The sequence below is a fragment of the Scleropages formosus genome, chromosome 22, assembly GCF_900964775.1.
Source record: "Scleropages formosus chromosome 22, fSclFor1.1, whole genome shotgun sequence".
Classification (NCBI taxonomy): domain Eukaryota; kingdom Metazoa; phylum Chordata; class Actinopteri; order Osteoglossiformes; family Osteoglossidae; genus Scleropages; species Scleropages formosus.
In genome coordinates, this window is record NC_041827.1 from 14414810 (window position 1) to 14435985 (window position 21176).

A 21176-nucleotide genomic window follows, 5' to 3' on the forward strand; every position below is an offset into this window, starting at 1 on the left:
TTTCCTGTCCCAGTCAATTACCTTGTGTTGCAATGTAATGTCTTGGTCTATGATAACCCTGTGAAACAGAAGAAAACAATTATGTGGAATACTTACAGCAGTAATTGTCCATCTGATGCTAGATTACACACTAAGATATTCCATGTGCACTTAATGCAGTACTGTGCATCACTAATGTGACACTACTATTCATTATCAGTACAACCACTGGGAAACACTGTCAACGTGGTTGACTGCTGGGGACAGAACCCCAGGGACTGCAATCTATTTTACAGTGGGATCTTGGCACAGTCAGGTGTGTAATTGTTTTATTAGTAGAAATGGGCTCAGTGACACCATTGCACATACAGCTGTGGATATGTACCAATGTGTGTTTGATGCTCTGCCATTTTCAATCCCTGCTAAATAATGGGAACTGGTTTTTGGCAGTGCCACCAGTGTTATTAAACTGTAAAATGCTTCATACAAAAAATGATTCAATACCTGTCAGGTACTTTTTTTAGACAGCTGTGCCTTCCACTGATGGATTTAAATACCACCATAAATGATCAAATGTTTCTGACAGTTTAATCCTACAGCCTCTGTATGTTAATCACCTCGACTCAACAAATTCACAAGCAGCCCTGATGCTGGTTAAGCACCTGCTATTAAACATCACCAAAGTCTCACCCCCCAAAGGCCCCTCCCCTAGGAAATCACGCCTACCATACTCACATCAATATAGTTTGCATTAATGTAGTCAGAGTGTGGGTCCCCATCCAGCAGCTGCAGTCTGACACGAGTGTGATCATCTGTGGAGTCAAATATTCACAAAGAGCCAGTCTAAAGTTACATTTACCCATCCACTGGAAAGCAACAACTTCATGTCCCGAATCCACGTAACGGTGGTTAAATATCTTGACTTGCGTTGAACTGCCTTGTTCTTCTGTTAGAATACATAAATACAACTGTACAGCGCTCATACACCCGAACACTAATGGCATGGAACTACTGCACATTAAAATCAGTCAAAAAACCCATATGTAACAGAGAAGTGAGAGAGAAAGAGAGAAGAAAGACAAGTAGACCAAGATATAATTAAGAACATGGCCCATTTAATATTGCAAAGCTATGAAGGTGTAAGTCGTAAACACATGTCCTGGTGATTAATCAACACATTATATTTATGATATCCTGACGGATTATAATTGCATCAGACACACCAATAGTGATACACACAGCATTTGACATATTACAGAATTAAATTTAAACACTTAAAAATCACATTACATAAAGTCTGCTATGCATTATAATGCAATCAGGGGACAGAATAAAAAGCATGTACTATTTATCACCGAAAGGCTGCAAATTCCCCCAGGAAGACGTGAATTGCCAACAGCAGAATTATGTATGTAAGCAGAGAACATGCCTAAGCCTTATGCATTATTTTAATTAATTACTTTGGCGGAAATACATCTTTTCTAAACGCAGGAGCCATTAAGTTGAACACACGCAAACACGAAGAACCCTGTGGCATTGTATCGCCTCCCGATAATGAAGTTATTTGGAGCTGTAAAGGAGGAACAGGCCTGGTAATGAGAAGATTTTTAAAAGGATCAATATTACACGCACTCTACCCCATGATGCAGAGCAGCTTTGATCTTTAGCGAATGCAAATCCAAGGCAGAAGCCTGGCTTGTTAGAAATCGGCTGCGCTAGAGATGGGGGTGAGCCTGGGGCTGGGCAGGATGTAATGTGGTTAAGGGGATTGTGACGCTTGGATAGAATCCATAACCTGACTCTCATCACTCTTTGTGCCCCCCCCCCCCCCCCCCCCCCACACCTTGTAGAGTGTCAACCTTGGGACCATGATTATTGTCCATATTCTCCCCTCTTTTAGATGAACTAACAAATAGGCACCGTAAGTCCTTAGTCCACAGCTTCAACCATCACTACAAAAGTCTTCAACAGGGCCTCACACACACACACACACACATAGACACACTGGCTGAAACCACTTGTCCCAAGCGGGGTTACGGCAAACCGGAGCTTAACTCGACAACACTGGTTTAATCAGAGGAAGACTGCAGTGCTCTACATATAAGGTAAATAGAGCTTGACTTCTTTATCAGAATCCCTTAGTTTCTCTCTCTTCACTGCCAGTACAGTCGTGTGTCCCTGAGCTCTGCTCCCTGGTGAGACTTAAGGAGTCTGTCTATCGAGTGGCAGAACTCATTCTCTCCTTCTTGCTGGTGTCTCCTAGGGACAAGCACTTGTTCTCCTCCACATGCCTCTTATAAGAGTTTACTGACAACAACAGCATTGTGGACAAACTGCTGAGACGCTGCCAGGTAGTTTGTTGTCTGGTGTTTCACACAGTCATGGACACAGGGGATGCTCAGTATCTTTGGCACCTTCCATTACTGTTTTGTGACCTGTACCAGAGACACAACAAATGACACTGCCAACTAATCCAACACTGATATTCAAAACCAGCAGCATAAAATATTAAAATATCACCATGTTAAAACCATTGCTTTGTTTTGGAACATCAGCTATTTACCAGAAATGCCAATTATGAAAAATACTAGGGTCATAAGGGAGTTTTCTAACAAAGGTTCTTTACTTCTGTATTCAAAAAAATCACTGCAAATCATATATTTTATGTATTTATACAGTCCATATACTGTTTCATATACTGTTTCCAACTGTATATGGCATTCTTGCAGTACAGTTACATCCAGTATAAGTTTTCCAGGATGCTTTCTTTCAACAGCGTAGTTTAGAAAAACATTATTGTATTTTATGGATGCACTGTGGTACATAACAGGCCACAGCCTGACCAATTACTGCATCCAATGAAAAGCCTTTCATCCTGTGTTTCTATGCACCAATGTGTGTCTGTAGTCCACCTGGAGCTTTTACACAGCAGACAGCTTCCGATGAACTGTCCTCTTGCCGGAGTGTATTGTATGCACTTAACAGGTTATTAAACTCAACACTCAACTTTAATAGCTTATTAAATTGCAGAAGGCTCTGCTATCAAAAAAGTGGAATGTTGTTTCATGCTGCTTGTGCTGCAGTGCATGCTGGTAGTTGATCCCTGGTTTAATCCTGTTCCGCAGCTCCGAGATTAAACAGTATCCTCAGGTGCACCTGAGAGATACAGCTGGTTTCATCAGCCACAGGAACGTCTGATTTGACCATTTTTCAACACAAAGCTCCTGTTTGGACAAGTGTCATCCTGATATAGAAATGGATTTGTGTTGTAAAGTACATTGGCAGGAAGTAATAGCCCAATGAGGGTGTTCTAATTTATATTGGACATCACAGTCACGTCCGCTTTTCTGTCCACAGCATTAGGTCTCTGTTGCCATTGCCTACTACATTTACTTGCTTAGCGCTTGCATTTATCCACAGCCCACTTTGCAGTTTTTCTTTTCCGGGTTTAATATATACTCTACTCATAAAAGCAGCTGGATATTTACTGTCACAATTAATGTTAAGTGCATACTACTACAATAAGCAATGCAACACAACCATTTCCACATGACACTTTCAACTGTCAACTTTTAGGTCCCATGTCCAGGATTTTGACCTTTGCACCACTACCTGCTGCCCTCTCATGGCAAAAGGAGCCACAGAAGAAGATATTACGGATTGAGTTTGTGTGACGAATGCTAATCATCAGACTTTTGTCAATACTCCAGGAGGTTTTAACAGCAAGACTTCAAGGGATCCTCTGAAGATCCTTCAGTTACGTGCTGGGAATTATATTACAGTTAAGCTATGTGGAACTTGTAAGGTGTGCCTGTATCGACAGGCAGGCCCATGCCAAACAGATAAGGAGAATACCTGTCTGTCTTCTGAGTGCTGGTTACCCTTTACGATGGAAATTAACTACAGTATATCTGTTCCAGTTGAAACCAAGAGTATACATAAATCACAGCTCTTACACTGGCATAATAAAAACATACAATTATAATAATACATAGTAATTTTTGCTACATTTTTTAAAAAATTGAATATACTTCTACACAACTAGTACTTCTATCATCAGTGCGAAAACAGACATGTTTAACAGGAAGAAGATGTTATAAATTTCAGTGTCTCAATATTAAAAAGTGTGGTCTTTCCACATAAATAAATGTTGATTAAAAAGGTAAAAAAACAAGAGCTGGAAATAATAAAACAAAAGTTTTGAAATAATTTCTAAAAGTGGAACCATGCTGGAAAAGATCTGACATCCTACTGAACACATCCATCCACTATACTTTCAACTGGAAAGGCAGCAGAGCATCTAATGTATAAAGAACATGTGACTACTGTGTGTACAGTACTTAGAGCAACTTTTCTTTTCACGCACTGGTTTTGTACTGTTCTGCTTGAATTTCAGTTACCAATTCATTGCAGAAATCTAGGCGAGAGGCAATGAGTGTATGGATTAATTTCAGTTTATGAAGGACTACGAGACCCAGAACTGGCAGGGTTTCCAAGATGAAAACAGGAGATGAGGCAGATTTAAGATGACAACAATACACCTGACAAAAATACTTTAACTTACCAAGTAATGTGAGATTAAATAGTGTTGCCTTGTTACCATTAACTTCAATCTCCGTGTATCACACAATTCAGAGAAAGTGCTAAATATCAATATAGTATATAAACACTGTATCTTTCAGTTCTTCTAAGATGCTTGTCCAAACAAGGTCTTGGCAATCTAAAGCCAATAGCAGGATACACAAGCAAAAGTGAAGGACACACTGGATGGGTCACTACTGCACTACAGAACACTCACAGATACCTGTTAGCAGTTCACCAGGCAAGGCAAGGCAAAAGCTCTAAGCACAACACCACCCGTTGCAATACCTATTGTATATTTCAGTAAAACTAATGCAGCCTCGTGGGGGCGCAGTGGGTTGGACCGGGTCCTACTCCCCAGTGGGTCTGGGGTTCGAATCCCGCATGGGGTGCCTTGTGACGGACTGCTGTCCCGTCCTGGTTGTGTCCCCTCCCCCTCCAGCCTTATGCCCTGTGTTGCCAGGTTGTGCTCTGGTTCCCATGACCCTGTATGGGACAAGTGGTTCAGAAAGTGTGTGTGTAAAATGCAGTAAGGCTGAGATGTGCCCTAGGTACTCTGTGTTTATTCCAAGATTGCAAGTGCTGTGCTTGACTGTGCTGCTTTGCAGGGTACAGGACTAAGAGTGTGTAATCTCACCCCTTCCACCAAATACCCAGTACTGCTTGCTGTTAAAGAAATGCATGTACATTCCCATTTAGAATCAATACTTTCAGTGTGAAGATTTCATTTTTCCTGAGCGCTACTGTGTGCACCCACTCTAAATTTCTTTACCTGGGTGAAAATAGCTGTCAGGCTTGTGAACGGTTCCTTACTCCCACTCAAGGAATTAAAGACTAACTTAAGGTTTTAGCCTTAAACTTGTTTTTTTTTGGATGCCAAGGAACTGTAAAGACACAACTGAGCCCACAATGGGCATGTGTCAGCACCCAGCATTCTTTTGGAATAAAGTTTTCAACATGGAAAAGAATTGCACAGATGCTCACGCTTCACTGCCTCTCAGAATCTTCTGCGCCGCACATTTTGGCTCGGGCTTGCCATCGCAATCCAATATAAATAATTCCTGCGGTGTACATCTGTCGTATTCCCCAAACGCTTTATCGTATGCTGTTTTTCTGAAGATAAAGGAGGATTTCCAGCTCTTCCAGGTGCTTCTGAAGACATTATCTCAGTGAAATAGAAGACCCTAACAAGGGATTTTTGAACAAGAGCAACACAATAAGATAAATAGATGTTGTTAAAAAGGGTATTCAAGAAAGGAACTGAGCAGCAAAGTCTGAAACAATTAACACAAGAAGCAAAGGCTTACAATTTGCAGCTGATTTCCCCTTTCCTCTGATATGTAAATGTTTTCCAGTAACTCTGTTTATTTTGGTGGCAGAGTCTGATGAATTATAAATGACCATATGGGAGACTTTATGTTTACACAGTCTGCAAAAACACCGAAGGAATGTAATAGGACAGATGTCTTTAATCCGAAGCACGTTCCATTTTTTAATTCCATAAATTGTCACAGGTAATTAAGCGAGTCTGTGGTTGGGGTCTGAGTCAGTGATGATTAACATTTAGTGAGTCACAGTAAGCCTGTGTTTGGTTTGCCTGTCTGCCTGTATTAGTTGTCAGGTATTATTCTGCAGAACCACCCAGATAGCACCTTGTTTAACGATATCCCTGATGAAAATGGCAGGGTGGGTATCTCATTCAGAGACAATTTCGATGGAGCACAGTGCTAGCGGACTTCACAACGAAGTGTGCTAAAACAGAAGCACCTAACATAAAAGTAGAAATATAAAAAAAACTGCTAAATGTTACATGACTGCAGGAACAGGGTGGGGATGCCTCCAACAGTTTAATTTTAAGCTTGTACCTTCTGCTAAGACATCCCTCCCTTGTAGCCCAAAATTTGTAATGATCTCTTTGACTCTAGGTTTGGGATTCCAGATTTACAACAAAATCATTTACACAAGTGAGACTGCAAAGAAGTACAGTAGCTGCCCCTTATGTGTTGCCCATCATGTGATGTGGGACACCTCAATTACTCAGATTGTGCATAAATGATCTCATAATTTCAGGACTTGTAGAAAAACTTTCAGTCATGTTCAAGACCATCGGGCTTTAGAAATACCTTTATAGTGAAGATATCGGAAAAAAATGTGTTTATAAAATCGGATGCATTATTTAATCAGCTTTATTAAACAAAATCAACTAGGATTCATTATTTAAATTATGTAATGGATAGGTAAGGATAGAATAGGATGGCACTTTAATTCATAAAGGGCAATTCAAATAAAATCAAAAAAAGTGTACTCTATTTATTGTACTCAGAGATTAATTGAAATGATACACTGCTATTTTTGTTACAAAAGCAAAACAGATAATGCAAACTTGCTAGTGTGTGTGTGTGTGTGTGTGTGTGTGTGTGTGCGTGTGTGTGTGCGCTTATGTTTTCACCATAAGCTAAATTTGCTGGAGAAGCCTGGTTGTATGTAACCTTAATCGCTAAAATACCTTGCTGAAAAGATTAGTAAAATATCATGCAACATTTTTCTTCCTATAAGTGTGCTAGTTAAGCAACACAACAGTACAAATAATAAAAAGTTAACGCAGCTTTTAAGTACAATTTTTCAGTATGTTAGCCTTATACTATTAGGATGACATTCAATACTGTACAGTATATTTAAATGTTTCAGTGTTTCTTTCAAAAAGACAGAATGTTATTAAATAAAAAAATTACGATATCTTCTATGCAAATATTTATTTAAAATGGGAAATGATTATCACATCATGCAGGAGTGAAAATAAATTTGTCTTTTTCAGTTGTGTGTGATGATCACAAGCACACAGCACTCTCAGAAAATCGTTTCATATTATCTGCAACATGAAGAACAGCACGTATTGGACCAATACATAGCAATGCCAGCTTTGCAAAAATGAGGAAGAACTTGCTTTATTATTCCGTTATTATTTTTAAAAGGAATGCAAAGTTTTACATTACTAGACTGAGTATATTCCTGTTGCTGTTTATGGAAAATTGGTTCTATATATCACAATTGAACCCAAGGTAGGAGGTGACATTGACGAGATAACTTGTAGGATAATAAAGGCAGAATGATATAGATGTAATATCCTGTGCCAATAAAATGGACCAGGTTCCCGCATTCATTTCAAAGACATAAAACCTGGCAAGAAGCATTTCAAACCTCAAAAGCTGCATTATCGCTATCCCTGCAACTGTAGTCTCAATATTGGAAGTGAATTATGAAAGCATATAGTTTACCTACCTAAATAAAACTTTTATCCCCCAGACTCCATAAAAAAGCATATCTTGTAATAGTTATCTTTTTAAAGTTGGCAGATCACTCAATGTCAGAACTTTTTCTGGACGTGGCACACACTGAATTATCATTCCAAAAAGTGTAGCTATAAATAAACATTTTCTATTCATTTCAGGAAGAGCTGATGTTTGCACATCGAGTTAACATCCCAAGTGGCAAATTTTCCATACAGATGTTTTCCATACATCCTTTCCATTCAGAAGCCTCACAGAAATTCAAATATCTGGAATTCAGACTGCAAAGTCTTGACTACACATTACTTGACTGCACTGCTTTTTGGACATGGCTGACCTAGTTCTGTATGCATTTTCTTTCTGTGTTCAATAAGAGAACCAGAAAAATTAATACTGCATATGTTAATGATGTCTTTTATTTATTCCCTTTTAAGTAATGTGATGTTGTGGCATTGTGGCATAAATGTTCAGATATCAATAATTTGACTATTGAACTGATACAATAAACATATCACAGAACCTAAAAACATTGATGAGACACAATGAAAAATTATTATTATTAGTTCTTATTAAAGGAACCAAAAGATCAAAACCCTTTTTTTCTAAGCCAAAAGAAATGAGTAATTTCTAAAAAAGCTTTTTTTTATGTATTTATTGTTTAAAAAAACAAAACTGACAAGCTAGCAGGGTACTGTATAAAGAAATGAAAATATATCTGTACATTTGAGCCTTTTTCATAATATATACTCTTAGACTCAATAAGTATTTTAAAAAAGTGTTGTATAGTATATCAACTACAGTGTCTATCAACTGTCTTAATGAAGCACACATTAAGCACAGACATCTGAACCATAAATCACAGCAGAGTTAAATCAATTTAAAGCAGATTATAGCTCTCTAAAGAAGTCAACAACATGCCAGCACTGAGGTGCTCAACTGGTGATTGAGACCTCACTACAAGTGCATGTAAACGGCACTTGTAACCCTGGCCATTTGAAAGTGAGATCAAGATGCTCCTGTGAGACCGAGCTTGGATCTAGCTCAGGGACCTGGAAGGTGAAAGGCGGCAGGTGGCCTTGCAATTCCTTTTGCTCACATATTTAGCACCCCAAAGGGAGGCAGAGCAAAAAGGCCCTCCTTCATGCTCCAAAAGCAGCAGGGAGCTAATGTCCATGACCAGTTGGAGGAAGGGAGACTAACCTAATAAAAAGCTGCAAGCAGAGCAATGACACATGTGCTCCCTTAGGTTCAGCATTTTTCTTTGGTGGTCAGCCAACCAACGCAACTCTAAGCAAAGTTTATAATAGAAACAGGTGCTGATAATGTTGCACAATAAAGTAAAAATGCAAGATTATGCATCATTGAGCCTTCTGAATGCTGACTATGGTGTCTATCACAGATAAGCTGCTCATATAAAATTTACTGATTTAATATATAGTACTCCTTTCTCCAGGGGGGCGCAGTGGCGCAGTGGATTGGACCGGGTCCTGCTCTGTGATGGGTCTGGGGTTCGAGTCCCGCTTGGGGTGCCTTGCGGCGGACTGGCGTCCCGTCCTGGGTGTGTCCCCCTCCGGCCTTACGCCCTGGGTTGCCGGGTAGGCTCCAGTTCCCCGCAACCCCGGATGGGACCAGCGGTTCAGAAAGTGTGTGTGTACTCCTTTCTCCAAAGGTAATTTACAGGATTAAGTTACTTTACCTAGTATTTATACAACTGGGTCATTTATATTGGAGCAATTGAGGGTAAGTATCTTAATTAACGGTACTACAGCAGGAGGAGGAACTTGAACCTAAGATCTTCGAGTACAAAGCGGCAAGGTGCCAGTGCCATTATGATTATACTTAATAAAAAACATGGTTTCCATTAAGCAGCTGGCAAATTTTTTGTTTCATGATTGCTTTAACAAATTGATAAATAGATTTTAAAGATTTTAACACGATACAAAATCGGAAATTTCTGACACATTTTTAGAATAATACAAGGGCGAGCATTGTATATGTTCATAAAGTAGTTCATTATTAATTTTAATTTGCTAATTGATATTACAGACTGTAAAAGATAGTGGCTAACAGATGTTGTTCAAACTATTACCAAAGGTCATATTGTACTAAAGGCAGGGAATAAACACCAGAACAATAAAACCACCTACCTCAACTTTTACAAAACCTGGGGTTATCTGGTTGATTTTTTCAGGCACTAAAGAGCCAATGAGCATAATTCGATCAAAAAACAACCATACTTGATATGAGTGATCATCAGTTATGATGATTCCCTTTCAGGATTGAAAGAAAATGCCACAGTGGTGGGTGCAGCCGTGCGTTCACTGATGTACAGGCAGGAAATGTCCTACAAAGACATTTGCCTGAAGGATAACCAGAGGACATTGTTGCTGATGATAATATCTTCCCAGGCACATAGTCAATAAGCACAAGAACAATTTCATACATTCTGAAAAAAGCACTATGTAGCAAACGCAACAGATCTATCACCTCCCTTACAGAAGAAATGAGGACAGGGTGAAGGCAACAAGACTGCAATATTTCCAAGAAAATGCACAGTGCATTATGACTCTGATTGGTCCATTCTCCACTCCTCAGAGAAGAAAAACCTAAATGTGAGTTTAGCGTGTTGGGCCTTGACAGACACCATCACATGCTATGCATTTCTGTATGTGTGACAAAGACCATGAGGGCTGTTCTCATGTAAATTCTGACAGACAAACTGCAGGTTGTAAGACAGCAATCAGATGGTATGACAGAGTCAGTGTGCGTGCGTTCATGTGTGCGTGTTTGTGTGCATGCCCTCTTCTGGGTTACTTCAGTACTTACAAGCGATGATGTTCCCATATCGGTTCTTGTTGCGATTCTCGTCTTTCTTTGCTGTGTCCCAGGGGGCCGTCTGTCCTTCAGCGAGTGCCTGCAATAACACCACATGCTGTTACAAACTTCCTTATAAAGACCCTTAGCGCAAACATGAGACACAGCGCACTTACAAAAAAATCTAATTCATGTAACATGAGCAATGCCACAAAACAATGAAGAAATCAGGGAGTATGGAGCATTAAACGAGGCAAAAGTAATTAAAATCTTGTACGGACCACAATATGTTTCCATATTTTATTTGAAAACTTGTTTTCTACCTTAAAATTAGAACTCTGGCCAAATTTTATGCAACTATAGGTTTCAAAGTTGATACTCAATCTGGGGTTGGCTCTGAAACACAATATCGAGTCAGAGCCAATAATCTTGAGCCAATTCCTGATCTTGTTTCCACTACTCTGTTCATAAATGATGTGATGCACCAGGTGCTTATCATCTGGTATAATAAGCGGGGCAAAGCTTTTCCTGTGGGTAAACTTTTCCAGAATTAATTAAACATGTTTAACATTTTAAATAGGCTTTAAACTGTTAAGTGTCTGTCATTTACATGGTTAGTGCTTTTCCGTAGTCCATTGTCAGCCTTTGAGATTCTTGTCCTTTAAAATGATTCTGTTCTACAAACTACTGTGTGGACTGTGAGGTTCTGAACATATAATGAGTGCTTCTGGTGCCCTCAGACAAGGACAGTTAAGAGTGGGGTATATTAGCACAGCATGAGCAGTCTGTTAGGGAGCTTGTGCTATTTGTGTCCTTCGGCTGTCTCTAATCACACCCTTGACATCAGTAATGTGACGGAATGCAAAAAAAAAAGCTAATGCCTTTGCTTGTGCCACCTGCGAACTTTGATTGAAAAAAAATCAGACAAATGGGAGAACAAGGCATGGAGATACGAGATGTATGGAATGACAAGACCTTCATAAGGTTCAAACTTGACCTGTTCCCGCCTATAAAGTGTCAGCTGACACATCCACGGTACAGAGCAATGACACTGATGGATATGTCTGAACATGTTTCTCCAGGCCCTGGGCCAAAGTGCCTAAGTGTTGTTCAAGCCCAAGAAACCCCTGTGAAAGGTTTTGGTGAGATGGATGGTTCCATCAGCAACCACAAGAAAGTCAGAGTACAGTCTACTCTCTAACTTTAAGGTCTGAACGGCATGATAGCGGAAACCAACGGTGAAGCAAACAGAACTAACAGTAAAGTCCAGGTAAGCGGAAACCATAAAAATCTACAGCGGAATTCTGCCAGAGGCACGCCACAGATATACCTTTAATTTTGCATAATAAAACATATAATTACAGGATATAAGATGCGTAAAATGAAACATCCATTTAAAACCATAAGATTTAACTGCCTTTTGCCCATTTACCTACACATGGCCAGATATTCTCCTGAAAAAAATTTTAAAATCCTGTTCAGTGTCTTAACACACATACACACATCATCTGAAGCTGCTTGTCCCATACCCGGCAACACAGGGTGCAAGGCTGGAGGGGAGGGGACACACCCAGGACGGGACGCCAGTCCGTTGCAAGGCACCCCAAGCGGGACTCGAACCCCAGACCCACCAGAGAGCAGGACCCAGTCAAACCCACTGCGCTACTACGTCCCCCCAATGTCTTAAGAATTAAAAACTAAAAACACATGTCATATGAACTGTTGATTTTGACATACATGTATGTCTTACAGGGGGGTGCAGTGGCGCAGTGGGTTGGACTGGGTCCTGCTCTCCGGTGGGTCTGGGGTTCGAGTCCCGCTTGGGGTGCCTTGCGGTGGACTGGCGTCCTGTCCTGGGTGTGTCCCCTCCCCTTCTGGCCATACGCCCTGTGTTGCCGGGTAGGCTCCGGTTCCCCGTTACCCCGTATGGGACAAGCGGTTCTGAAAATGTGTGTGTGTGTGTGTGTGTGTCTTACTTTAAAATCAAAGGTGATAAATTACACTTGGGGAAATGGCAACAGGGGGTGCAGTGGTATAGTGGTGCAGTGGGTTTGGCAGGTTTGACCATTTCCTGCTGTGTGGCAGGTCTACGGTTAGAGCCCTGCTCAGGGTGCCTTGCGGTGGACTGGTGTCCCGTCCGGGGTGTGACCCTCAGCCCCGCGCCCTGTGTTGCTGGGTAGACCCCGGCTCACCACGACCTGGCTCGGGATGGGTTGGTTGGAAACGGCAATGAAATACCCATCATTTGCTTGCACTCTGAGAGCACCTGGAGTCACCAGCACACAAGGTTAGTGAGCTTTTTGTGGGGAGTTGGGTGCAGGGACCCATACGGACGGAGAGCTACTTTATCACAAAAAAGCAGGCGAAATGTGTCATCGGTGCCTAATTTATGCTGAATTGTCCGTTGGCATCCATTAAAGGAGAATGGGCTGACAATATTACAATCACAGGGCTTACAACCGAGCGAGAGGACATCTGACCTACTTTTTAACGAGAGCATATCCCTCATTAGTCAACTTCATTTAAAAAAGAGGGGATTCAGGGAGGATTCTCTCAGGTCACACACAAAATCCCTGTTCAATCTCCTTCATGATCGTTTTTTTTTTCTTTTACCAACGTTTTCTTGTCTTCTATTCTCTTGAAACAGAAAGGAGAACCATGTCAATCATCTCAGTTAAAATATTAAAAGAGCAATGGCTTAAAATAGTTTACAGGATATATACACAAGCTGAATTCATTACAAATAAAATCAATGCAAATCTATGTAGTTTTTCGCCATGGCACAAAATGTTATTGTAGAGGCAAATGGGCTTTTTACTATTGTCATCATTTCAAATTTAGATCAGGGAAGGAAAATTCCATTAGACTCAAAATGTTTGAGTGCTCGCACTATGCATAAGTGACAGCTCTCATTTACCTTTAAAATATCAATACGTTGGTACGTGGACAATATCATTAGCCTGTTCTCAGCTTTTCAATGACACACATAAAAACATGCTGATGCTAAATAACACAGAAAAACAGAAGCATTTCAATGGTAAATGGGATTAACAAAAAAAAGTTTTAACAATCAAAAACTTTTCACTCAGTACTGGAAAACAGATATCGCCACTTAAGAGTGGGCGTTCGGCCTAATCAGCCCAACCACCAAAACATGTGCCTCCATCTGTATTAGGCTGGCACTCGGTGCCTCCAATTAATATTGATTTAGCTGTCAGGGACAACACCAGCTTTCTGTCAGAGCAAGTGCAGTGAGACGCTACTGCTCAGTCTGAGAAATTCTCAGGTGCAAAGGTCACCTTGTAGCACAACTTCACATGACACAAACCTCACTGATCCATCAATTTACAAAGCTGCACCTGTTTCTCATAAATTGTGATGCTGAAACCCATCTGTAAACAAATAACAACATGTGGAAGAGGACAAGTTTATTAAAAGCACCAAACTACTATTCTCTTTGTTTTATGTGGCGATGTGAAAGGTGTACATTTTGTTATTGCATGCGCTTTTCAACTGAAAACTTTTGCAAGCATACAGATGCATGTTTCAGTATCTACTTGGACAATTTACTATAAGGCAACAAGTAGTGTAAGAGGTTAGGGTGTGGACTTGTGACCTTAAGGTTGCCTCCTTTGGAGAATCCACGTTCATGACCTGTCACATCGCAGACAGAGAGCAGCACTCCTTTGAACCCACTGCCACCACTCCACTGCCAGTCAGACAGAGCACAACATGGTTGAGACCCAGCAAGCCACAGTCCCCTTTCGTACCCATTTAATCTATCAAAAGGTTAATTTAGTCAGGCTTATCACGGAGTGCGGCAGCTAATTTTCAGCAGGCCAGCGGTAAACAGTCATGAAAGGGAGACTGGCAATGAACAAAGCAAGGACGCGTTTTGTGTGAGCACATCGGATAATGGTCAACAGACTGGGAGCCGAGCGGAACCAATCAGTAAGGGGATCAAAGGCATAGAATGTGATATCACCACATCTCCACAAAACAGGAAAAAAATGTCTTTTATCGTGATTTTAAAAAGTGTTATTCCTGTTTCCACTCAGAAAGATGCCCCCCTGGTCACTTTGTGTTTAGAAATCTGACTTTTTCCATCACTGAATATGATGCAAAAACCATGTTTACTTTTTCTTGTATTTAGCCACTGTTCCATGTTACCCAAGAGGATTGGTAGATGTGTGCTTCTGTTCTTGAGGTTTTATGTATGCAGGTTTCAAAGCCTGACCCAACCTGAATGTCACCCAAACAAAAAGCTATGTTATTCAACTTTTGAAAGAACAAAAGTTGATCAAAAAAAATTTTTCCCTTTGGCCCAAGCACTCCCCACTCTCTTTCTATGTGTGTGTGTGTGTGTGTGTGTGTGTGTATATATATATATATAATATACTGTATATATAAAGAGCTATGGAGAAGTAGCTCAAGCAGTGCCAAAGACAGATGCTGACATAGCTCAGAGTTGAGTGAAACTTGTAAAGTTAACTCTTGCCTATACATATGTATGAGTGTAACCCATAGGGAATGGAGGTGGACTTGAATATGTTAGCAGGACAGGATCAAGGAAAATGCATCATGATGCAGCGATGCACCTCATTGCCTTTACCTGAGAGTAGACCAGTACAGCTCCTTACACCAGTCCTAATCAGAAACTTGCCTACGAAAAAGCAACCAAACCGTTACCTATTTGGGCTTCTTTTTTTCTTATTCTGTGCCAGGAAGCCCCAGCGTTGACGCCTCCGAGTGTTTATCATTTAAAGTGCGTAATGAGACTGAGTGGGAGGGGGGTCCGTGGAGGGCCTTCTTACCCTTGCGGCGGAACACTCAACTTTCCTTCTTCTCTCTGAGTGGGTGTGGGTTTCATTTTCCAAAAAAAAAAAGCCTTAATGGAATCTCTTTCTTCCCAAATTTGTAGTTTTTGAACCCATGAGGGTGTCATCGATTTAAAAAAAGAATAAGACAAAAAATATCACAAGACATGAAAGAAGAAGCAAAGCCTGAAAAACTCCTACAAGCAATTCCCCAACCGGCTGTACTGTATATGGAATACAAGTGTGTATTAAGATGTAGCAGAGCCCCTGAGGCTAGTGGAGACAGGCCCTGGCAGCACGGGGAACTGGGCACAGTGTGCCATTAACCCCCCTTGTCAAGCCTCTGACCATCCAGTGCAAATTGTTTGCTTAACTTCAGGAGAATGCTTCATAACGTTTGTTCACTTGAAATGAGCAGGACATTTACATCTTGCAACTGTGAAAACCGAAAAAACACTGTCATCTTATGTTGATTGTCCACACACACACGCACACACACACACAGAATATGGCAGCATCCAGACAGGAGCATCATATGCACCGAGTCAAACTCATATTTCCATAGAAAAAACAAAATCATAGCTGGCCTTGAGCTCTATGCAGATCACCCAGTTCTTATGTCTTCCTATCAAAGCATGAAACTCACAATAGCTAGCTTGAAGAGCATGCTTTATGCCTCCTTCTTCTTTTCACACTACATGCTACAGGTTTCACTGGAGGATGTAACACTTTTTGGCCAGACTACTATTCATCCAGTGCCACCTGAAGAACTTGCAGGCACAAAGTTGAGCACAGATGTCCCTTTCAGCAACTTGGGGAAGCAGTCTATGACTCAAGTGAACGTATATTCTTTAGACTTCATCTGTTATCATAGCCATGGTGGCACAGTCACTTCTTGAACTCAGTCACAGTTATAGGGTGCATGGTGATTTTCTGAGGTAACACAGCTTAGAGAAGGTCATCAGATCTGGGTGCAGCATTAAAACCGTAACATTCGACTCCCTGTGGCAATAAATGTGCTCTTTGTATTCCTGTGTTTAATGGACATTGCACAGTAAACTCTAAAGTCCAAAGCAAAGCTTCAGGTAGGACTGAATATATGACTGTATATAAGACTACCAGTGCTGTACCCAACCCTTCAAAAATAGGGCTCTCATAAAACACCTAAATGTATGGGACCTGAATCTCATTGGAAATTCCAGGAATTATGCTTTCCTTTCCACGATTTCATTAATTTATTAAAAGAAGAAAGAAAAACTTTGTACAAATTGTACAAAAAAATTTCACAAGCTTCTACGTATAATTTCTTACGTCTCTGCACAACTCTGCTTGCTTTGTGCTGTTTGGCCTGCTCTGGATTCCTGATTGTCTTTCTCTTCATGTCTATACCAAGCTCTTCTTTTCTGTCCTATTCCTGCTTTTATCAGTGCGCCCTCCTTCAACGCATCTGTCTCTCGGTGTATCCCGAACTCTTTAGGTCTGTCCCTGCTTCTACTTTGCCTCTGTCAGTCATCCTCCAACCTTGCTCTCTCTGTCTATGTCAAACTCTTCAAGACCATCTTCTTCCAAGCCATCAGTGTCTCTCTCTCTGTTTAATCAAACCTCTTCAGTTTTATACTCCTCTCCTATGCCCTTTTCAGTCTCTAACTCTTTATGTCTGCCCTGTTTTTTTTTGTCTCTGTATATTCTTTACCATCCATCCCACTCTCTCTCCATTTCCCTTCCTCTTGAGGTCAGTCCTCTTGTGTTTCTTTTGTCTCTTCTTCACTTCTGATTTTCCCTTTCTCTCTGTCTATCTCCATACCTTCAGATCAGTCAGCTTGCTGTTTTTTCCTGGCCATCTTCCTTTCTGTGTATTTCCTTCTCACTGTACCTCTGCAAGAGTAGTTCTCTGTATGTTGAACCATCTGTCAAGCACTGAATAATGTGGGGATTAAGGTAAAAGACAAATGCAGATGGTTATGAGCCCCCAGGCTTACTAAGATCCCTTATAGCACTCAATCTCGCACCTTCTCGCAGAAACACACATTCACACAGTAACCCCTTACCGACATTCACAGACAAAACACAAATTAAGATAGAAATAAATATAATGTAACAGCTTAAAATAAGCATTATTGTAATTAACGAGTCTGTTCCAGTAAAACAGTGGATACTGTTTTGTTACATTTACATTCGGAATACTGTTAGGTCGCAGTCATGAACCCAGAAATATATAGAAACTGCAGCGTACAGCACCTGGTGTCAGCATATCCATGACAAAAAACCAAGCTGAACATGTGCTTGTCTTGTAATGAAAAGTGCTGAATACACACCCTGCCACAGGCGTTCTCAGTGCACTTTTTGGGTGCGTGACCGCTGAGCCAGTCGTTGTGTTCCCAATTCACAAATCTCAACTGGTGCACAAGCAGAGACGAGAGCACACAAAATGCGGAGGCTTTGAAGAGGTAAGTCGGCTAAGTGAAATATGAGCACAAAGAGAGCGGCCAACTTCATTTGCACCTGGACTCGCCCTGAAGCTGTGAAGCATATCGGATTCGAGGGAGTAAGGAGAAGGTGTTATGAAAATGTCTTCGCTGATGGACGACCTTTTCAACAAGAGGCCCGACTGCAGGCATAATAAGTGTGGGCATAGGCGGGAAGGAGAGTGGATGGTGTGGCCCGTGCCTACAGATGGGAAAGGAAAGGGGTTAGCCCGATGCCAAAAGGGTTTGTGTGGGTGGAGTAACAGTCAGCTTAAACAGCCATAATGTAGCAGGGAATTGTATACCATGGCTTACGTAAAGAGATTCAGTCAAGGTTATATGATTCAATACAAGACACAAATGATGACCCCCTCCTCATTTTACCTTCATAGTGCCCTTATAAGCGCTTTAATCAATAGTGCTGCACATTAAATGATGAAGCGTGCCACAAACTCTACAAAAGAAGTGGTGGAAACTATCAGTACTTCAGGGCTGTATTTTACTTTGAATTATATGAAAAATACAACATACTCAGGCCTCCCAGGCAATAAAATGCGATGCATTGCGTAGCAGATAGCCACCACCTATGTGGAATGGGAAATAATCTTCTCTATGGCACCATACAAAAAGACAATAAATAGCACATCTTCAATAAATGGTCTATATTGCCTCATCGAGTAAAAACATTTTTGCTTGTTGATGGAATGTACACAAATGGACATGGAGCTTATGTTTAGTGGGATAATTCAAATTATGAGTTTAGGTTCAACGTTCTAGTATCAGGAACTTCATTGCCATGTTCCTATAAAACTAATATTCATTTAAAACAGTTTCATATCAGACAGCTTACAGCTTCAACCTTTATAAACACACAACCTGCTTAAACATAATACAAGTCAAATATAAGCTGCTTATGCCAAGGCTGAAGTGCATTTAAAGTGCACCCACACAATTCTAAACAATGTCTTAAAGTGGTTTCCACGTGGCTGAGGCAGTGTATAAACAGCAATGGCACAGGAGTTCACAAGTTCTTCTTTGAGGTATCCTTAAGGGCATGGAGTGTGTCTTAGTCATTTAAGTGCAGAATAGAAACACACACACATTTTCAGAACCGCTTGTCCCATACAGGGTTGCGGGGAACCGGAGCCTACCCGGTAACACACGGCATAAGGCCGGAGGGGAGAGGGGACACACCTAGGACGGGACACCAGTCCGTCGCAAGGCACCCCAAGCGGGACTCGAACCCCAGACCCACCAGAAAGCAGGACTGTGGTTCAACCCACTGCACCACCGCGCCCCTGGATGGAATAGAAACAAATGAGACTAAACTAGGATGAACAATTAAAAAAGGAACTTGAAAAGATATGGTATAAAATTTGTCAGAGCAAAAAACTACCAAGAAAGAACAACTCCAGAGGCAACATTTGCAACTAGAGAGAAGAAAAATGCTTTGAGCTTGAGAATTGTATTTGATTTGGAATTATGTTCAGAAACTATCAATATTAATGCTGTTTTCTAATTCAGTTTGCAATAAATATTTGATAAGTATGCAAGCCTCTGTTTTTTTCCTATACAGAAACATGAGAGCAGAGGAAATTAAATTTAATTATTTCACTGATTCACAATGGCTTCTGAAGACAAATGCAGCTGAGAGACTTCAGTTACACATTTTAAAAATGAGGACTGCCACTGCCAAACATACACACAGTGACACTGTGAGACATGCCTTACAATGAAATCAATGTCATTGTAATACAAAAAGACTGTTGAAGAAATAGGTTTAAAATTGGTGGCTCAGTTTCACTACCCAAGTAAGGTTGAAGTACTTCTGCAAATTTCCTTAAAATGCATTCACTCACAGATAGAAAAAGATTAACCAAACTAAAAATAGCTAAGAAACAGGATAACCAACAACAGTATATGAATTTAGCAGCTTTCCATGATAACTTCTGCCTGTGAAGTGCCGAGTACTTAAAATTGTGATGTATTTTTGAGCAGGTAAGTTCTGCTCCTTCCCCAAATAAATTCACACTAACAATTCCTACCTCATACTCTTCTTTGAACCCATAGCCCTGACCACATTTCATCTGTGTGATATGCTGCAGAAGGTCAGCCACACGGATGGCTGGCTGGAACTGTCCCGCCTGGTAGGACATCTCCACGGACTCACATCCCCCATATGGATACGTCTGGATGGTCAGAGTTGACTGGGCCATGTCCCCATGGCTACCATCTGTGAAAGAAGATAAGCATCAGGATACCAGGTTAAAATCAATTTTCACTATACATTTGAAGGAAACAGTGGTGTGTGTCTGGTTAAACTATCCCAGCCAAGGGGTTTATTCTGTTCGTCTGGACCACTTAATACTTCTGAGCAAGCAAGCTATGAAATGAGCATGGTGTTCAATGTACCACTGCACTGTTGTGCCACAGTTCTCCACCAGTGCTGTGAAATCCTGCATAATCACAGGAAAACTGAAAATTGAAATACTTTACAATTACTCTAATACTGTAACTGCAGTGTATTAATGACAAACCGAGTGAAACACATCTGAAAGCCTAAAGCATTCAAACTGGTTTCTGAAACATCCATTGCTTGCTAAGCACCCTCTTACGCATATCCTGTACCCTCTCAACCAATAACGATGCCACATAGATGTTAAACAAGGCCTCAAATAGATACTTTGTGTCACAATCCGATTAGTTTAAAAGACATTTTTGTAATTGACTCTTATGCCGATTAAAATTTGAAGAACAGAAGTAGTTTATGCCCATAAATGCCTACATTAGAAAGAGGGATGGGAAAATAAATGACATAGAAATTTTATATTACACATATTAAATATCTAAAGCACCACTGCTAATGTGGCGGGGTGATTTCTTTCTCCCCATGTTTTATTAATGTGGCTATTTGCAATAATTATCTTTAAAATTCATTACACACTTAAAGTGATTCTCTGTTATAATGTCTAATCCACTCCAAACGTGCCTATTTGCAATATGTATTATGAAATATGAGTAATTTTGCATGACATACTGGTCTCGTGCTGGTTCAAAATCATAGGTCACAAACATGCAGAGAATTGCGGGAGAAACAACTGTCTTCTGTTTGCCTTATTCCTGTGCTAAGGCTGTTCTTTGAGAACATTATCACTGTAGGTATAAGTAAGGAGACTGAAGAGGACTCTTCAAAAACAGCAGAGTATATGAAGATGAAAAATGGAACTTTGTGG

At 40.6% G+C, this 21176-nt stretch overlaps 1 protein-coding gene across 7 annotated transcripts in view; it reads right to left on the minus strand.

The window, feature by feature from the left end:
* The window catches only part of ptprt (protein tyrosine phosphatase receptor type T), a 197924-nt gene that overhangs the window by 15302 nt on the left and 161446 nt on the right, over positions 1–21176 (minus strand). For 4 of the 7 annotated variants that reach the window (XM_018742331.2, XM_018742329.2, XM_018742328.2 and 1 more), the window contains 4 exons: positions 19989–20176; positions 10674–10761; positions 715–800; positions 22–58 (listed from right to left, as the gene is read on the minus strand). In XM_018742331.2, coding sequence (XP_018597847.1) covers positions 22–58; positions 715–800; positions 10674–10761; positions 19989–20176 — 399 coding nt within the window. The remainder of the gene's footprint in view (positions 1–21; positions 59–714; positions 801–10673; positions 10762–19988; positions 20177–21176) is intronic. The other 3 variants (XM_018742332.2, XM_018742333.2, XM_018742330.2) reach the window with 1 other exon arrangement.